We start from the raw sequence: 19,331 nt of genomic DNA, 5'->3' as shown, positions 1-19,331 counted from the left end.
AAAACTAAAATAAATTTGGTGTTACAAGACTCAAAACTAAATTATCCTGACAGGGTTTGTGATCTGTGTGGTTTGATTTTGATCAGTGAGCTAAACATCTTTAAGGACATCTTAGATAGAAAGTATGATAGAGAAGAAAGCAGGTGGTGTGAGTAGAGCTGAAGAAAAGAAGCCCCCTACTTCACAGCTATAAAGATAAAAAAAAACTCATTCTGGCATTCCTATCTTCACATTTAAACATGTGGTAGAGGGAACAGAGCCACCAGTGTGAGGTGAAATAATCTCCGATCTTACTTCTGCAGCTTTTCTTATTGGCCAAGGTGTGTAATGTGGGTGGGATAGTAGTACAGTGCAATTTCACCTAATCGAGGGAGGAGGAGGATGAGCGTGTAGGCGGAGCAGCAGCAGGTCCTGGTCGTTGAAACTCAGACAGGACAAAAGGTCAGTGCTCCCTCTAGAGGTAGAGAGTCAGGAGTGCAGCGCCAATGGTCACCCGGGGCCCTGGGGTCCTGCTGGACTGAGGAGCACATCGTTTCTCCAGGACACAGTGGGAGCCAAGCTGAGATCTGCAGTCAGTGGGACTTGTATGCAGAGCCTAGAGGAAATGAGCGCTTTCGGGTAATTTTCAACCTGCAGGGCTTTTTTATAGCATATTACATCTTAAACATATCTTGAGACAACTTTTAGTAATAAAATTCTCTGCTAAAAAAAAAAAGAAAAACACTTTATGTACAGTATTAAAACCTTTACTCAGACATGATACAACAAACAGAAACAAGATTCAGAATTAATGACTGAAAAAATTATTCTTTTTTTTTCTTCTTTCAATCCCCAAAGCACACAAATGTCAATCAGCTCCACATATACAAAGAACAGGACAAAGAACAGACACAAGAGAAAGAGAGAAAAATTAAACACAAGAGTGACAGGTTCCATTCTGATTTTACAGTTCTCGTATTTGTTTAATACTTTGTAATAAACAAAAGATGAATATTATAGTTGGAGAAGGAGACAGGAAACGAGACAACGAAACAGTGTGTGAAAGGTTTTTTTTAAGTGAAGAGTAAACAATTAAGGAATATTCTAGATCTACTGGAAAATAGGTTTTTCTGTTTTTCTTCTCGACCCACAACTGAACACCTTATCTGAGTTCTTTTAAATCCCTGCCCTTCTAATCTCCGAGCCTTATCCGTTTGAAATATCCTTCACAATTCCTCCAACCTTAAAAGCTAACAACCTTATCAAGGAGAGAAATCATATTCAGTTGATCCATCAAATTCATTTAATGTAACTGGATCCTGCTCAGAGGTCTCTCCTGCAAGCAGACCTGTAAAAATCCTAGTGGCCTTCGTGCTGCCGTGTCACAACAGTTTTTCATTATTTATAAGCCACATCAGGACTCTAACACAGTTAAGACCCGGTCACAAAAAACCTCAACCAAATCCAACTGAAGCAGAGCAGGCCCAGAACTAGAGCAGCCTGGCCTTATTCTCATTTCACACTTTTATGCATTTCCCTGTGTTGTAGGAACCAAAGCAGTCGTCTTCATGCTGTGGGACCCTTTGAAAAGCACCAATGCACAGCTTGAGCACCCAGAGGGGTCCGCACACTGGTCTGCTCCTCTCTCCTGTGACCAGTCCTCCCCTCTTCACACGAGCTGTCATATCATTCCTATTGGGACCCCCCTTGTTACTATGTGTTACACAGGTCAAGGTAAGCACACACTCTTCAGTGTGCCGCACAACAACCACAACATACATGACAGACAAGCAATGGGGGCTGAGTGGCCCTGCATTTCAAACGGCCGCAAACAGCTTGGCAGTGATAAATAAACCAGTGAGGGTGGTGGTTTCAAGGCTGCATAGGACACACTGCGCCTCATTGATCATAATAGGATGGGCCTTTGCTCTAAGGGGCCTGTAAAAACACTGCCCTGATGTATAATCTATACACGATCAATTCTTCAGTCATAGCCTGTGATCCATTTCCAAAGGAAAGCATATTTAATCAATGTCTATTTTCAAAAAGCAAGTATTTTTCAAAATGTAACAAAGATGGCGACAACAATACTGCTACACAGTCAAAAGGTCACAGCATGCGTCTGCCTTGAGTGCACACGGTTGCAACGACAAACATTTGTGGGCGGTGCGGTGCAATCCAGCGGTCCTCCGTGGTGACCACAGATCACCGCAGCTCTGCCGTCAAGTAAAGTAAGCAAAGTGGGACAAACGCTATTAAATCCGTTCCCTACAGCTCTTCAACGCCTGTCCCATGAAAAGCTTCACATCCTTTTCAAACAATCCATGAATCATAGGTTTATTTTACAAGCCCGTTTTGATGCAAAGCCCAGTCATTTTCAGCCCATGTAGGTGAGTGAGTAAGTATGTGACATACACAAAGTAGAGCGGCAGAGATGGTGCAAAGTAAAGGAAGGCAAGAGCCTGGGTTGTGTAGCTAAACCATCAGGTCAACAAGCCAGTTAATCACCCATAAAGCCTGGGTCCTTTTCCTGCACCCTTTTATTATTTTTACTCAACCAATTCATTTAACAGCGCTCAGCAAGTCACAGCCAAAGCTACAGTATCTGCCAGTCAAAAAGGCGTAGCTGCAGACAGATTCCATACACATGTGCATAAAACATGCGCATGTGGCCACACATACCCTATAACAAATGCTAAAAAAAAACCTGAAATACCCAAACACCAGCTTTTGCAGTCTGCCTGATCAGCAAAGCTTGAAGTGGCTTAGCATACAGAACCTGCACTGACTGTATAGCTTCTTTGCACTGTATCTATTCATTATTATGTAAAAGCTAAGCCCATAGCAAAATGTAACAAAGTATAGCAATGGCGTAGCAAAACTTAAAAAGTACGTACATTGCTAATATATATGTAGGAATGGGAATTCTAAATGATTTCACAGCCAATTTATTTGATGTAACAGACTAAAGCTAACATTTACAATTGCCAGTGACACAATGCATATATTGCATGACAACTGTTTAACCATGTTACCACAATATGAATATACAAGTTGCATATTTTGACTTTTTGAGGAATCATTAAAAAAGATCTGCTCAGTCAGAAATGTGTGTGACCAGTTTTTTTTTTTTTTTTTTGTCAACTAGCGGACCCTCCTGCACTTAACTACTGTATAATCATTCCCATCCCCAGTCATATACACGGTGCAGTAGCAGCAGGCTTAAACATTCAACAGAGGAAGCTCCAAAACTAAAATCCTGCAGAGAAGATTTCTGAGAAAACAACCAATCTGAACGAGAATATTATTAACACAAGTGCACATCCTAGAGCCGGTTTTCTGTCTGAGGGACACAAATGGGATAAAACACTCATTCTGGGTTGAACTCTACAGCCTCACCCGTACCAACTCAACCCACTAATGCACTGACACTACACTACAGCACATACAGTACAAGAACGCTGGCAGATGTTCTCACCTAAATCAGTGTTTTGTGTTCCCCCCCCCCCCAACAGACAGTAAAAACTTTCAATAAAGGTGTACAAGGGGCTGATGTTTCTCTGCACGTAGGAAAATAAGGGACATCTGGAGACCACTTGTATGCAAAGATGGAGCAGAAGTGAAACACACCAAGCTCTAAGGTTAGACCAACTTACATATTTAAAAAAAAAACACCTGTCTTACAGGTCGACTGCCAGCCTCTACATCCACATTACATGGGGGAGGCAAAAGATCCTCTCTAAGGAGTATTGTGGGCTATCTGCAGGGCAGAAAGCTCATTGCTTGTTCTGGTCAAAGCAGCTGTCAGAAGCTGAAATTCAACAGCTGCTTTCATTGCTGGCACCAGCCTAACCGCTTTCTAAAATAAAACAGACAAGTATCTGGTTAGGTACAACGTCCTATCAGCCAAAATGTATGAGAATCTAGCTGGTATTCATTTTCCATGGTTGGAAGTTTGCAAGGGATGATGATACAAAAAGAAAGAAATCTATCTTTAAAGCAAGAGAATGGCTGATTTGTCTGTGTACTTGCATACTGTGTTTGCATTGATGAAGATGTGCAAGTCTTAAACTTAAAGACAGTATTAGCGATTTAGCACCTGGTAGAGGACAGCTTTTCCCTCTTCCCTGTAGAATGATACTGCAAAATGTATATCTATTTTATATTGAATGTGGTGGCTAACAAGAAGGCTAAGTATACCTCTGAATGTCAACACTCTTTTAAATACTTTACTAACCAAAATGGTCGTAAATCTTTATGTGTACCCCAGTACTGCTCACCTTGGAGCATGTGTAGACAGTTTTAATTCATAGCTTCCTTTGTATCTCGTGATCGTGTGGTAGCTGCATTTGACTCTTTTCACTGCAATGCTCAAACTCGGTTTGCTCACAAATTTCAATCACAGTAAATGTCAAGTGCCATTGTCAACAAAATCCAGCCAATCAATTACCAAGACAACAACAGGAAACATTGGCAGAAGTTGGTGCAAAAAGCAGCAGTGAGGTGTGGTTTGGCCCTGGGCTCAAAAACAGCTTGTCGGTGATGATGGGAGACAAATCCAATGTTGGTTCAACAGCCAAAAATAGATACTTTAAAATGTGTTAGAGTCACATGTCCACATCTGTGAACAGACATTTTGTTTCTGCATGACTCTGGTGTTTTTTTTTTGTATTATTTACATATAATGTACAAAAGTCGCAAGCACTGAGCCAATACACACTGAATAAAGTTTACAAAGCTGCAGGTAGTAGGTGTAGGATTTCCACAACAGACCATTAATCATTTCATTATTGCAATTCAGCAACAGGACATACGCACGTCTGTCCTTCGTATTTCCAACACTGGTGGATAGTTAACAAAACTATACCTGCAACTAGTGATCTATCCATGAGCAATGAGATGCGAAATTATATCAAATATTGCCAAAGTTGATACTGGCCGACTACCTGGTTGAAGAAAATGTTGCATTTTTGCCACTGCCAGATCATTTCTGCTGGCATTTTAAATTATCATCATACCTATTTAGCCTTTTGCACATTCCAGAGAGGACAGAATGCATCAGAGCAATGCCTCTTCTTGAACTTCTCAAGTATACTGTACAAGGACACTTAGATAACTGCTGGCTAGGAGGTGTCAAATGTCAGACTTACAGTTTTTATTTACTCAACAACCTCCCACAGTCGGTCATACAACTCCTGAGATACAAGCTGACTAAATTATACGCTGAGCGCAGACGATTATTTTCCTCTTTGAGGGCCAATGGATAGTTAATACAAAGAAGATTTTTGGCATAAAAAGCATGCTATCGAGAAAACCTTCAGCTGTGCTTGGTGTTGCTGCAAGTCAAAATGTCCAACCATCCGTCGGTTGGTTACTATCCGTGCAGGAAGTGAGGAACTCTTTAACCAGTTCCATATAATTTATCACATCTGTTTTGACAATATGCAATAATGAGAAAACCCTACACATAGTACCTTCACGTTCATCTTAGGTGTCTGAGAACAAATGGTCATTTTTTTAGGAACATTTACACAGTTACAACTCACAAAAGTGCATAAATGACCACCGGCAAAGGGAGAATTTAGGGGAACGGGAGATAAAAGTCAAACAAATACAATTTTTTTTCCTTGCATGAGGCTGTACTTTCTGTGAACTCAGGCTGTTTAAAATGCCAACTATCTGCCAAGTATAGGAAAGGAAAAAAAAACTAAAAAAACTAAATTTAAAACAAAACAAAAAAACATTCAAGTCATTCTTCTTGTCTTACAAAGCCCACTGTGCGCATCAGGGTGGGAGGGACTAAGTTTGTCTGTTCCTAGCCCCTTTTTCCTGGATTTCAATGCCTTGGAAAAAGCTCTCATTTCATGAGTACAGTACTTCAAAATAGAAACTCAAACAAGTTTCAGCATGAATATTGAAAAAGCATACAATATTTAAATGTTTTACGTGATTGCATGAACTCACTGGGATGGTGTGTTTTGCCTGCCCATTATAGGACATGACAATAAGTAGAGAATTTTCTTCGATGGTGGACAGTTGACTGAAAAGCTATGCATCTGATTTTGAAGCTAAAATCATACATGAATAACTAACTTGCTAGTGATGAATATAACATACAGAGGTGCAGCTAGCAGTTACTGTAAGTAACCCAAGTAAAAACAGGGGAAGTATACCAGTTACGCAGAAGCAAAAACCCACTGCGAGATGTGAAAACTGAAGGCTAACTTAAAATTAAGACATTGACTGTATATGTGTGATATAAACAGGGTATTGTCCGTGAATGGTGGAAAACCCAAGTACAGGGAAAGATGGTGAAAATGTATGTATGTGCATGTGTATGTTTATTCAGAGCCACATTATTTGTGTTCAATGTCAATCTATGTATGCAATTTCAAGAATTTCTGTGTGTGTGTGAATTAAGCTGGGTGACAGGGAATATGTGTGTTTAAGTGATGATAGCTGGTATGTTAAAACCAGCAGGTGCTGCAGTTAAGTGAGGCCCAACAATAAGAGCCAACAACCCAACACAGGAAACTGCGTAGGTTCTCCTGGTGTGCATCGGATCCTGACCGGACCGAACCTGGCTCCTCTAGGTGAGTTGGTGTGGCGCCTCTAGCATCTCCATCAGGAAGGTGTCAATGGGTGTGTCACCAATCAGTTTAAAGAAGAACAGGTGCTCCAAGCACTTCAGACCGATGGAGCGCAGTGCTGGGAGCCGCAGGAGGAGCTTTGCAAACCTTGATGATGAAGGAAAGGTGAGCAGAGAAGCAGTGTGAAAATCTACAACGAGCAAAAATAATGAACTAAAATTCTTTAGTCACTGACACAGAGTATTGAAGAAAAGGCAGAAATGTAGGTACACACAGGTATACCCAGTAAGTATACAAGGAATTCCATGAATGAGTTAACATTTCCAGAAGACAGTACTAACAGGGGCAGGATAAACTCCTTCTGGAAACATTTGGATAGACTTAAAACCAATCAGAGAAACAAAGCATGCAACATAAAGAACAAAGGACATTATAGAAGGTAGACCACTGAATGACTATTGCTAAAAACATGAAAATCTAAAGTGTTATTAGCAATTCTACAAAAGTGCCACTGGCTGTAAAAGGGAGGGATTCCAGACCCAGTCCACTTGAGAGAACAAAGAATCTGGACAGAAACTATTCAATGTCCCAGTGTTGCATGTTAAAACAGCTGAACCGAGTATTACATAACCTGGTGGATGACTTCACTACTTGTTTGTCTTTTTGCCTCTGTGTGTGTTATTGCCTACCTGCCCTGCTGATCGGGGTATTTCTGTTTGCAGTAAGCTTCAAGAGATGCATACACCCTCTCTCTCAGGAGCTCCACCTCACTGGGGTTGGACAAACCCTTGGCATCTTCCAGAAAAAAAAACGAAGAATTACATGTCATTACACAAATTGTACAGGTTCTCCAGACAGTAGCTTATCTACTAATAATATATTGAACTTTCCACCTTTCTGCATACCTGGGTTGAAGAGAATGATTGCACGAAGACAGCCAAGCTCCGTCTTGTCCATCTGCATGTCTCTCATCTTGCTAACAAGCTCGGTCAAAACCCTGAAGAGAGCAGAGGGAAGTTCCATTTGGGGACAGCAGCAGAATTATGAAGGAGTGAAGAAGCATGAGAAAATAGGAGTAGGAAATGGAGGGAATAAGAGAGTAAGAACAACCAGATCCCAAAACCACACACTGTTATTTAACGTTAGTCCTTAATACAATCATTTTTAAGTCTCAGCTACTTATGGTACGGTTCAACTGCTGGCTCTGCAGAAAGACAAAGTGCTCTGTTAAAACCGACCAGAGTGGCAAACAGCTGGTTCAATAGGTGATAGTTTGTCTTTTGTTTCCAGCTTGATATTTGTCTTCTGCAAAAGTGGCTGCCAAACACTGACATGATCTATGGCTGGAGAAGATAAATGTTCGAAGTTGTCTTGTCTCCGTCAGACTTTAGCTTCTGTCTTGCATCTGTTGGAATTCTGGAGCTAAACGCATAAAACCAACAGAAACTACATCTTAAAAGCACTTTTATATATTGTTAATCAAATGGGTTATCATGTGTTATTAGATGTATTGTGCAGAAACACAAGAAGAGGTTTAGTGTGGGCCTTTAAGTGTGTGACTTGAGTGTGAGAGGACCCATGCCAGAGAGTGTATGAGGGGGGAAAAGAAATGACGACCATTAGGGACTGCTTGTTTGTTACTGCATCATCCATGATCAGATATGGACATCTGTTTTTAATGATGTGGATTTTAACAGACACCGCCCAAGCCCATAACACAGTGCATCACGAAATTAATATTTTTTTATACACACCAGCACAGTGGATGTGAAGAGGAGTGACTTTTGGTGCTCACCCAGAGTGCCTCAATTAATGCTATAAAATGGGTAATTCCCATCCCAGAAGGAGTATTATTGACGAGCGCCAACAACACCTCCAAAAGGCTAACTGAGCACAACGTTTCATCATGGAGCTGCATCTGACCATTAATTCCTGTGGACAGCTAGCTTCACAAAGCCAGTCTTCACATTTTGTTTTGCTCATATGGTAAGGCTCACAGAGCATCTGATTCACTCACTGGGCAAAAGCTTCTGTAGGCGAGTGGACAATATCAAAATATGGTGCCAAAGCTCAATATTATACACCCCTGGGTGACTTGTTGCAGGCAACTGGCTGGCTGCTGCAATGCTGTGAAAAAGCCTATAAAAGCATTGAACTCTTAGCTTTTTGTTGCTGTTGTTTTCGTGTAGAGGACGGGTTCAAGAAAAGTGTTTGTGTAGTGGCGTGATTACCTGTCAAATATGGCCCCAACCTCGGCATTGTGCGCCCTGTGTATTCAATCACAATGTATTATTACAATGTCATTACACAGTTACATTGTTATTACAGTACTTCTGTTGTATCCTGAGCCTGTCGGTCATATAGGTAACCTGTGGTTAGGCATAATATCACATGGTGAGGATCTGTTACTGTTACAAACTATTTTCAGTTGTAAAAGAGTACAAGTGGGGATTCTGTTCATGTCTCAAATAGACACTGTTTCTAAATGTGGACTTCTGATAAAACATGTGTCCAACCTTTTAAGGTATGACTACATTCACATGTGTTTAAGATAAGAAGAAAAAGGGTGTGTTAAGTCTTAATATACAAATGCAAAAAAGCAGAAAATTAGTACTGGAAAAACTAAAAACCCGATAAAAGGGAATCAATTATTTACAAAAAAATGACCCTGTGATAGAGGCTTGAAGTGCAGAGTACAACATTTAGGAAAACATCACAACTATCTTTGTCAGTCATTTGCTGTCATTTAAATGTAGACAGTAGGTTGACAAAGAGCCAAGGTGTGCTTGTTTTTTTCACATTGAGCCTATTGGGGATTGTCATGACTTTTTCTGGACATCTAAGCAACAACAGATCTCTCCCCTGTGAGACAAGTGAAACCAGCAGAGGCACAGTCGGCCTTACAAAAAAAAAATTTCATAGTAAATAAGCGTCTGCAGGGCTGTCTACTGACTTTATTTTTACAGTGTGTGCAGGTTTTCTTGCAGATTTAGTTGTCAGACGTGCCCCTTCAAACAGCATGTTTTGGTTTACCAGTACATACACAGTTGGCTCCATAACAGCCAGCACCCTCTACAATAAGTCAGTGGATGTAGGTACATCTCAGCAAAAGCCTCTCACAACAAAGGTTAGGTCACATGGAAATAATGTATTGTGTTATGTTTCCTTTCTTTTGTCAGTTTGTACGGGAAGTTATGTTTTATTAAAGGTTGCTGTGTTTTGCACTTCAGGCAAGAAAAAAAGATGACAAGTCTGAACCATGTGATATAAAAATAAATATTTTTGTTCCTTATTATTTATACCCTCCTTGACAAATTATTGTCTAGAAGCTTCAAAGAGATGCTGATGCCAAGCTGAAACAGAAGCCTGCTGCTAGAAGAGAGCGGTGCTATGAGAAAATAACCAAAGGAAAAAAATCATTGAGCCTTTAGCTATGAGCCCAGTTAGCTTGCTTACAACTTGACTGGATTTGTAGGCAAACTTGTATCAATGTAATTACTGTGTAATTAACAGTGAATTAAGACATTGTGACGTAGTTGGGGATTTTGCAAAATCAAATTAATCAAGTGACACGGCAAGGAACACTCCACCAGATTCTGTAGTATATTCCAGGATAAAGCTGTAACACCCCATCATACCATAGACCAACATTTATTACAGTGTGAATATCACACAATAATAAATGAACACCTCCCCTGCTGTCAAGTGACATGTCAAAAATGCGCCTTATGTAATAATAACTGAAGCCTGATGCAATACTCTAGACAGCTGAAGAGACCACAGCTGTAATAATCAAAAGTAATATTTTGATTAAATTATTTATCAAGCCTAACTTTAGACATGTTACAGACTAGTAGTCATTGTCTACCTATTACAGGAATTCATCCTAATCTCTGATCTAATCCAGAAAACCTAAGAAAATACAAATACCGTGACCTCTACAACATTATGCACAATAATTTTATATTTATATGTTAGTATTGTACCGTTGCCAGCCATTATCACATTATCAAATGCTACCACTGTGTGCATGTGTGGGTGCGCATGCATGTCTATGGGTAAGCATTAGTCACCAGTGTCCCTGGCATGTGCAGCACAATCCTACAGGTAGCACTACAGAAGCAAAGTCTCTCAGCCAATTACAGCCAATGCAGAACACAGCAGCTGCAGCCAACCAAAGATGAAGATATGGTATCTAAATTAAATCATCCCAGTCGCTGATCCAGCTAAACCTAAACAATGTGAGTTTAGATTTTTAGAAGGGTGGAGACCATAAACAATGGATTCAAAGATGTTTCATTCTACATGTAACTTTCAGGATTGAGTTGGTTTTATCAAGTAAAAGGCATCTGAAGAGGGCTTTGAAACAATAACCCGAAACCCCTCCACTGATTCTGTTTTTTATGGTTGTGTAGCCCTCTTCAACTGAAGCACTCACCCGAGCTCCTGAATGCTGGGAATAACCGCTTGTGGTGTGTCTGAGATTTACACTTTGTGTTCTCATGCACCTGTGTATTACCTGTCAAAGATGGCTCCAACACCTGCACTGTGGGCACTGTTCCTGTGGACATGCAGGCCAGTGGCCAGTAAAATCCCGTCCTTTACTGAGATGGAGCGATGGGAGAACGATGCAATCAGGAGTTCATTCCAGCCTGTTGAAAAGTTGATCATCTGTATCAGTGCAAAATGTATGCAGCTTTTGTACTGACAAGGATGGAATCTTCATAATGTGCATGTGCAAGTTAAAACTTAGAAGCCACTAACGAGGAAGCAAACACGTCAAATATCCATCGTTATGTATTTTTATGAACTGCAGTGGTTAGGACAGCAAACCTGCATTAACATTTGCACAACAAAAAAGGAGCACATGGTCAAAATATGGTTCTGATGTACGGTTTATAACTGAAAACTGAAAATAGGAGAATAACATTACATCAGTGGAATAACATTGATTCACTAAAGCTTATCATCAGTCAGACAGACCAACCTGCACGTAGCAAGATGACCTGGTCATCCAGTGGAAGCTCAGAGAAGTGAGGGATCCTCTTGGCCCACTCCACCAGGGTGAAGAGCTGCTTGTCTGCTGCTTGGCAGATGTTGGTGACAGGATCATTTGGCTGGAATGAGCACATGTAGACTGTTAATGGCAATGGACATTTCTCCAAACTTTAGAATATAATGCAAATCTTCAACCCTGTGAGTAAACTGACATAATTTGTATTTTTGAGCATTTATAAAAATTGTTTTCATCATGAAACAAATCTTCTCGAAGGAGCACAGCTTGTGTTTAATTTCTACCATCCAGACTACTTACAGAGCTGCCGCCTGAACTTCCATCAGCATGGAGCTCTGTCTTTTGCTCGACAGCCATTTCTGCTTCCAGAATCTTCTCTACTGGCATCTCTTCATTCACTGCACTGGTCGACTCCACCTCACCTTCTCGCTCCTTGTTTCTCTGCCGCTCCTCTTGGACAGCTGCAGAGATTGGGAGGGATAGAGAGGGGGGAAAGGAAAACAGGAAAAAAAAACAAGAAAGGACAAGAAAGAGATGGAGGGAAGAAAGAGCAGTGAGAAAACATGTGGGTGGGTGACAGATGAAAAAAAGAGAAGACAGAGAAGCAGGAAAAGTGCAGGAACAAGGCAATGGATATGGAAGCAAGATCAGTGTTTAAGCATGCAATAGGGGAGAGCAGAAGGACAGACAACAGAATGGATGCAGCAGAGAAGTAGAAGTGACGGTTAACAGGACATGTGCGGGGTAAGGTCAGGATGGAAACAGATGGCATACAAAAATAAAGAAGCAAAAAAAACAGGGAAAGAAAAGAGCAGGAGCAAATAAAAGTGAAGAAATGCGACAGTGGGAAAGAAGAGAGACAAAGATATGTGCAGTTCATGGTAAAATGCTCTCATACTGTCTTTCATACTTCTTTCAGGCCCACAACTAAAGCTGAAACGTACCATTTAAGATTTACGAAACATGACGTTATGTAATCATTTTATAAACATTACAAGGAAATGCAATGTTGATCCCTCTTCAAGTTTTGATTAGGTCAAGAAATCAATCAAAAAGCAACAATCTGCAGCAACAATAATGATCTTATTATTTCCTTACCCAGAAATCAAACTGCTGCTTAAAGAACAGAATACGCCTAAAACCTTGTGCGTGCGTCTGTCAAGGAAAATCATCAAGTGACATTTAGTGTTCACTTGTTTACTGAAAGGATTCAAAGTTTAAACACAGGCAGGCAAAGCTACGGTTTTAAAAGGCGGCTGTAACTACTTGAAATAAAATATGTACGAGCATCAGCACCTTTTAACAAAGAAAGTAATCCTTCTGGACAGATGTGTTACTGTTCTGTACTGGAGCAACTGTGACCTTACTGGACAACACCCAGATTTGAGAAAACAAAGTAAATTCTACATGAAGTTGTAATGATTAAATGAAGTGTGCACACTCAGCAAACTTTCCCTGTATCCATAAAGGTTAAAAGACACATGGGGAAGTAATTCAAGCCTGGCACAAGTCCACCTCTGAGCATTGGCAAGACACTACGGAAAAAATATTTTGAACAAGCTCTTTCTAATTGAGAGGCAATATAATATCTCTCTGCTTCTTGCTCACTCATACAGGCACAGACACACCCCTCCCTCCCTCTTCTCCTTACATCTGTCGTTCATCTTGGCCACTACAGAAGGAGGGAGGGGGAGAGAGAGAACGAGAGGAAACAAAAAGAGGAAGAGAGGGGGAAAGGGGTTAGTGTTTACAAGGCTTACCCACCCCCATCTCCCTCTCTACCACTCGTTCTTTCTATCCTCCACTGTACACATGATAAGCTGTTTTTTTTTTTTAGATGTGGAATATGCACCACTGATGAAGTGACCATTCAGACATGATTGAGCTTACAGCTTCATTCAGACATGCCAACAATTTTTTGCAATCTAACAAGGGAGACAATTCTTCCTTGCAACCTTCTGCCTATGATTAAATTTATCCCACGAGGCAGCTGGATTCTCGCAAGATTCATGAGATCAAGCGACAATCCATCTAACCGGGCTTCAATCTATGGGCCTTTGGACTAAACAGCCTGCTGCACTGACAGACTATGGTGACAGCTAAGAGAAGCAATCAGAGAGTTTGGAGTTAGCCTGTGATAAATACATTTCTTTTTGTTTTGTTCACAAGATAACAAAACAAAAATAATAATGTCCTAATCTGAATGCTAATATTTATAGATTAGGTCATTAAGAGTTAAAGCGTTAAACTGCAGGAATTAAACTTTGAGTTTCGTTCTCTTCATGTGAACTTTGAGCTGCTTACTGTGACTCCACGTTAACTTTGTCAAACATACATATAATTCTAGACTGGATTTTACAATACAACAACAGGCCTGGGACTTCTTAATCTAACAATATGACCTAAGAAAGCACAGGGCACCATACTCCTATTTACACTGCTCCACTCTAAAAGACTTAACAGCAGATAATCTCAGATGGACTGGCTTAAAATGGATCTGACATGACTTTCAGTGTTAAGATACTTATACAACACACAGGCTACAGAACAGCAGTTGGTTGTATGGGGTCAAAACATCTATTTTAGAGCACCGAGACAGAGCGCTATGACTGGATAACAACTGATATAAAGTCAGAATGTACGAGCACCTGTGTGTATGTGAGAGGATCAATAGTGTCTTCAGGTAATTTACTGAGTAAAATAACTTTGAAGTTGTACCATTAAATATGCAGAATTAACCATTTGGTGCTCAGAAAAGTGGGGTTAAGAATGACCTACAAAGTTTGTTTCCTGCTTGCTCACCTTCTCTCTTCATGCCCATGGCCAGGCACTTCTGGTAACGGCAGTACTGACAGCGGTTTCTCTGTCTTTTATCCACCATACAGTCTTTATTGTCCCGACAGGTGTAGGTCAGGTCTTTGCGTACTGTTCGCTTAAAGAAGCCTTTGCAGCCCTCACAGCTGTAGACACCATAGTGCTTACCTGGATGGTGTGGGATGAAAGTAAAAGCCAAAAAAAGTGAGATGAGAATTTATTTTCCAAGCTGGAATTTGTTGATACTAAGAGCCAACACAGAAGACAGTTGTAGTTAAGGTTTCTACTGACCAGAAGATCTATCTCCACAGATGCAACAAAGGCGTTTCTGGGACAGCATTGGCCCTGGGCTGTGGGATGACAGTTGCTTCAAGCCTAGTGGAGGTTTCACATCATCGGAGCTACTCACAGCATGGAGCCCTGACATGGAGACTGTTGAATTGATCTGAAAGTACAACAGCAAAGATGAATACATTTTCCTATTTTATTCATATCTATAGACTCTGTCTATTCTCTTATCTAGTCCGCAAACTTGTTATAAGTCAAGAATTTGTGACATCTGTCAGTAAATATCAGCACAGATGAGAAAAATGCATCAAACGTCCTCCCTTACCTGTGGGCTGCTAATTGGGCCGTAACCCACTGATGGTGTGCCAGGTAGGCAGGGTGAGCCCAGTGAAGAGCTGATAACGGAAAAAGGGGAACCAATGCTACTGATGGGGCTGTTGACCCCAGCGGAGGTGATGGGAGGCAGGGAGGTCATGGAAGCTGCGGCTGAGGGCACCAGCGGAGGCGAGCGCTGGCCCGAAGGTGGGGAGGACACAGACGAGCTGTCTGGGCTGCGAGAATCTGATAAGAATGAAAATGATGACGCAATTATAATGTAATACTATGGTGCAAAAAAATCTAATCTTAATAATAGATGGAATTATATGAAAAATAGATGGGATAGAAGGATATCATTCCATGTTCCTGTGTGATAAATAGTTTGAGATGGGTTTCTGCATATATGTAAGCACATTAGGATTTACTGACAGCTCCACTACAATGCTTTCTTGACATAAACCTAGAATTTAGAATTTAATTGCATTTATACAAATATATTTTGAACCTTTTTCCATAATCCTTCCAAAAAGTTGACACTTCTCGTCCTGCAGCAGATTCTGCATGATCAGCGCTTCAGGCTGTGCACTTGGCTGTCATCTAATCTAATCTATTTTTTCTCAGAAAAAAAAATGAGCCAATCATGTGCTTTCCACTGCAGTTCATGGAAAACGGTGCACACATGCAAACAACAGTAAGGTGTGCTCTTAAAAACCTGTGGAGGTTTAAAGTGAGATTGTGTCCTTCATGTAATTATGATAAAGTGCTCTGGATTCAGAGATGATGCAATGTATTGTTCTATGTAGCTAAACAGGCTAATTATGAACCAACTCCATCCTGGTGCAGGATTCAAACAAATAAAAAATAAAAATGAAAAATCCCACTTCAATTTGGAGCAATTAAAGACTGACCCTGAAAGACCTATTTCACATGATTGAAGGAAAACACATGAGGGTTTAAAATGCCTGATTATTCTGTTATGTATTTAGGGCTGGGCTAGATTTGTGTCTTTATAACTGATGCACATTATAATAGAGGGTGTAGCTTCTGTTAACCTTTGATTTTGTACTTTCAAGCAAAGCATGCTGTTGCATTCCTGATAATGTATATATATATATATATATACATTTGTTTTTTGCTCACCTCTGCTGTCTCCCATGATGGTGGCTGGGGCACAAGGGCTGGCTGGCAGCTCTGAGCCGACGTGCTTCCGTCTCTAACAGCCCGCTATCAAACTCTAGACCGCGGACTGAGGCCCGGGCCGGAGTTGTTTTGGGAAACCAAAAACGGGTCTGAAATTCCAACACAAGTAAAGACCACCGTATAAGATAACAGCGTGCTAGAGCACTGATTGTTGTTCAAGAAAAGACAAAACATAACGCACACCCTTCAGACCTTAACAAATATACGAACAAATGCTTGTTTCTCGATAAAGCGCTTGTATATTTGATGCATTTTCAGATTTTATGTAACGATACAGCACACAACGTTGCAGAGCTGCCAGCTGCTTTGCTGATGCCAAGATTGTCCTGTACTGGTACAGAGTAGAGACAGCGCATTATTTAACGAACGCACTGCATGCTAACATAACCTATCTGTGTTATTATGGTACAACACAACGATTAAAGCACACAACGATATATAGATGGAGCCCATACAGATGGCAACAAACCACCGTTCCTCAAAAGCTAAATAGCGTTAGCCGTCACACAGCTCGTAAACTACCTAACATAAAATGTCTGTGCCTAGCATGAAGCTAACTCACTTGTGTTCGGGATGCATATTAAATGAACATTAACCTAATTCACCTTCTACACTACGCGTTGCATGGACATGTCTTTCGTGAATCACATTGAGGCAAGCATGCTTAACCAGGTTTAAGTTGGCAAAATAAGCTAAAGCTAACTGTAGCTACCTACGTCTGGCTACTACCTTAGCTAGCAAGCTAGTTAGCCTAAAACGCATCGCATAAATAGAGAACCAAAAACAACCCGCGTGTCAGCGGCTGTTTCACCACTACCCTGGTCCTATGTTTACACAACACGTCAAAGCTAAAAATAATACACATAACATGTAAAAAAATAAGAATTACTGACGGTTTAGCGGCACAGCTTCTTCGCATGAAAAGATGTGACGACTAGGCCCCGTGTGTGTCTGCCTCTCCCCCCACTTTGCCTCGTAGTCAGCCCTCCCTCCCCCCGCAAGGATGAAAACATGATGATGGTGGAGGATTTGGCTTAGTGCTCTCTTACAGTTAAACATCGGAGCCCGGATCACTGCTACAGACGCTGCAGCCTGACATCTTTAGGCAGAGGAAGGGATGTGTGGTCATGTTGTGCCTCACATGTCAACTGAGTGAGGGAGACGCATCCAGCGCAAGAGGTCAGGAGGTCAAGACAAGTTCAGCTCTGTATGCACAGGCTGGAAAGGGTTAACGGTGGTCCTGCTGTGCTGGAAGACAAAAGGTGGTCATACTACTGGTTAACCATATCCATCATGACATAAGTGTTAGGTCCTGGGTCTGTATAAAGCAGAGGAATTAATGTGAATGTCCTTTTTAAAAAAAAAAAAAATACAGTATTGTTCAAGTTTTTTAAACAGATATTTTAAATTTTAATACGACTGCACCAAACAACATTTTAAATAGAAGATGTTGCATCAAAGATTGATGATGTTCTTTTTTTCATCTCTTTTCTTCTCCTGTGGTTGAATACTGGGAGTTTTCACCAGGTTTGTTTGATGCTTTATCACCCTCAAGAGGACTAAAATGGCATTACAAAAACTCTTCTGCAATACTTATGTTTCTTTAGAAAGAAAACAACTCTATTTAACTAAATAAGACCAGTAAATTGCTTTTTTTAATTAAAGATGGTTTATGCATCAAAGATATGCATCATTGTCACCTGATTTCCTAATTAAATCTGTCCTTACTGCATTTCAATGTTGTCCCTTTATATCACTGCAGATGTGAAAAGGCCAGAAAAGTAAAGTTGAGTTGAATTCCCTCATAATTCATGATGCAATTTTGTCCTTAATACTCTACATTTCTTAAAAGGAACCTGTTCACTCAACTGTTTTCCTGAAAACACAACAGACATTTAGTATTTTAAAGAAAACACAGAATCACAATAGAGCTGATTTTCATTGGTTTTATTTGATGTGTTCTGCAGACATTTCACCAAAGAATGCACATTACATAATGTTGTAAGACTGGGAGACACATAAAAGCAACAGCTGGGAAACAGAAAATATTCAAATTGTATTTCCTTTTGATGCTTTTCCTCATGTTTCAGGATGTATAAACCTCCATCCTGGATTTTAAAATGATGTAGCCTATTTGCTAACATGTGAAAATACAGCATGCTAACAGTGTACTTACTGCTACAGCTTGTTTGAAGTCCCTCTGTGTGTGGTCCTCCTGTGTCTTAATTATTTGCACTCTGGCCTGCAAAAAGTTTATCTCATGCACACTTTGACTGTGGAAGGAAAAACGATGCAGACAATGAGGACGAGTCTACCTTATAAATTACATATTTAAAGGAGATTTCTACACTTTTTAGCCAATATGTTCACAAACACCTTGAAATCAAACCTCAGAGTTTCAGCCTCACACTCAGTGTTACATTTCAAACCTTTGCTGGGATACAAAGACTATTAGATGCGAAACATGTCACTGTCCAAATATTTTAACCTGCGCTCTGTGTGTGTGCCTACATGTGTGTGTGTGTGTGAGTGCTGCATGAGGGATTAGCCTCAGTGTGTGTCCACCAGTGATTAGCCTGGTCAGTGGGCCTGTTGTGCATTCACTCAGGCCATTAGCATATTAATGCAGCCTTGCTCTTGATCTCCCTCCCACCCTCTCTCTCTCCCTCTCTCCCCCTCTCTCTCTCTCCCCTTCTCCCTTTCTCTTTCTCTATACATATTTCCCAGCCCGAGTTGTCGCTTCCTGCAGCTTCAATCTATAAATCTCACCAATTTACGCCACTCGTGCTGTGAGGCAGCGGACAATCTCGCCACACAAATTTCAAGGTGCCTGGTCTTCTTTTCCCTCCAAAAAATGTCCTCTTGTCCTCCTCCTCCTCCTCCTCCTCCTCCTCTCTTTCTCTGTCAGATCCTTGCCTTCTTTTTCATCCTGCTCACCATCTCTCTCCCTCTCTCTTCATTCAAATCCTTTACTTTCTCTCATTTTCCCTTTTCTTTCTCCCAGTCTGGCCCCTTGAACTTTGTCAAACACAGGAAAACACACACAGAAGCAAATTCACAGAGGCAAACACAGACTCCCCCTCTCTCTCCCACACACACACACACACACACACACCTCCCGCTCCTCA

General features: G+C 40.8%; 2 protein-coding genes across 6 annotated transcripts in view; both read right to left on the bottom strand.

The window, feature by feature from the left end:
* The window catches only part of LOC114425967 (collagen alpha-1(XI) chain), a 45,307-nt gene extending 42,352 nt beyond the window's left edge, over window positions 1–2,955 (bottom strand). Inside the window, 1 exon segment of the mRNA XM_075353389.1 lies at window positions 362–2,955. The gene's annotated coding sequence lies outside the window, so the exon portion shown is untranslated.
* Window positions 2,956–3,109: 154 nt separating this feature from the next.
* On the bottom strand, window positions 3,110–17,347 carry rxrba (retinoid x receptor, beta a). 5 transcript variants are annotated; one of them, XM_028393219.1, is made up of 13 exons: window positions 17,253–17,347; window positions 16,144–16,292; window positions 15,011–15,246; window positions 14,689–14,842; window positions 14,386–14,565; window positions 13,235–13,255; window positions 11,884–12,044; window positions 11,557–11,686; window positions 11,089–11,221; window positions 8,801–8,836; window positions 7,475–7,566; window positions 7,259–7,364; window positions 3,110–6,716 (listed from the first exon to the last, which is right to left on the bottom strand). In XM_028393219.1, the coding sequence occupies exons 2-13, from the start codon at window positions 16,157–16,159 to the stop codon at window positions 6,569–6,571; spliced, it is 1,413 nt and encodes a 470-aa protein (XP_028249020.1). In that variant the 5' UTR covers window positions 16,160–16,292; window positions 17,253–17,347; the 3' UTR covers window positions 3,110–6,568. The 5 variants fall into 5 exon arrangements, with proteins under 5 accessions (XP_028249020.1, XP_028249012.1, XP_028249037.1 ...); XM_028393211.1 differs by lacking the exon at window positions 17,253–17,347 and adding an exon at window positions 17,097–17,186; XM_028393236.1 differs by lacking the exons at window positions 8,801–8,836; window positions 17,253–17,347 and adding an exon at window positions 17,097–17,186.
* Between the last annotated feature and the right edge of the window lie 1,984 nt (window positions 17,348–19,331).

The sequence above is a fragment of the Parambassis ranga genome, chromosome 2 (assembly GCF_900634625.1).
Source record: "Parambassis ranga chromosome 2, fParRan2.1, whole genome shotgun sequence".
Taxonomy (NCBI): Eukaryota; Metazoa; Chordata; class Actinopteri; family Ambassidae; genus Parambassis; species Parambassis ranga.
Note: the sequence above shows the minus strand (reverse complement) of the source record. Positions and strands in the feature narration are given on the sequence as shown.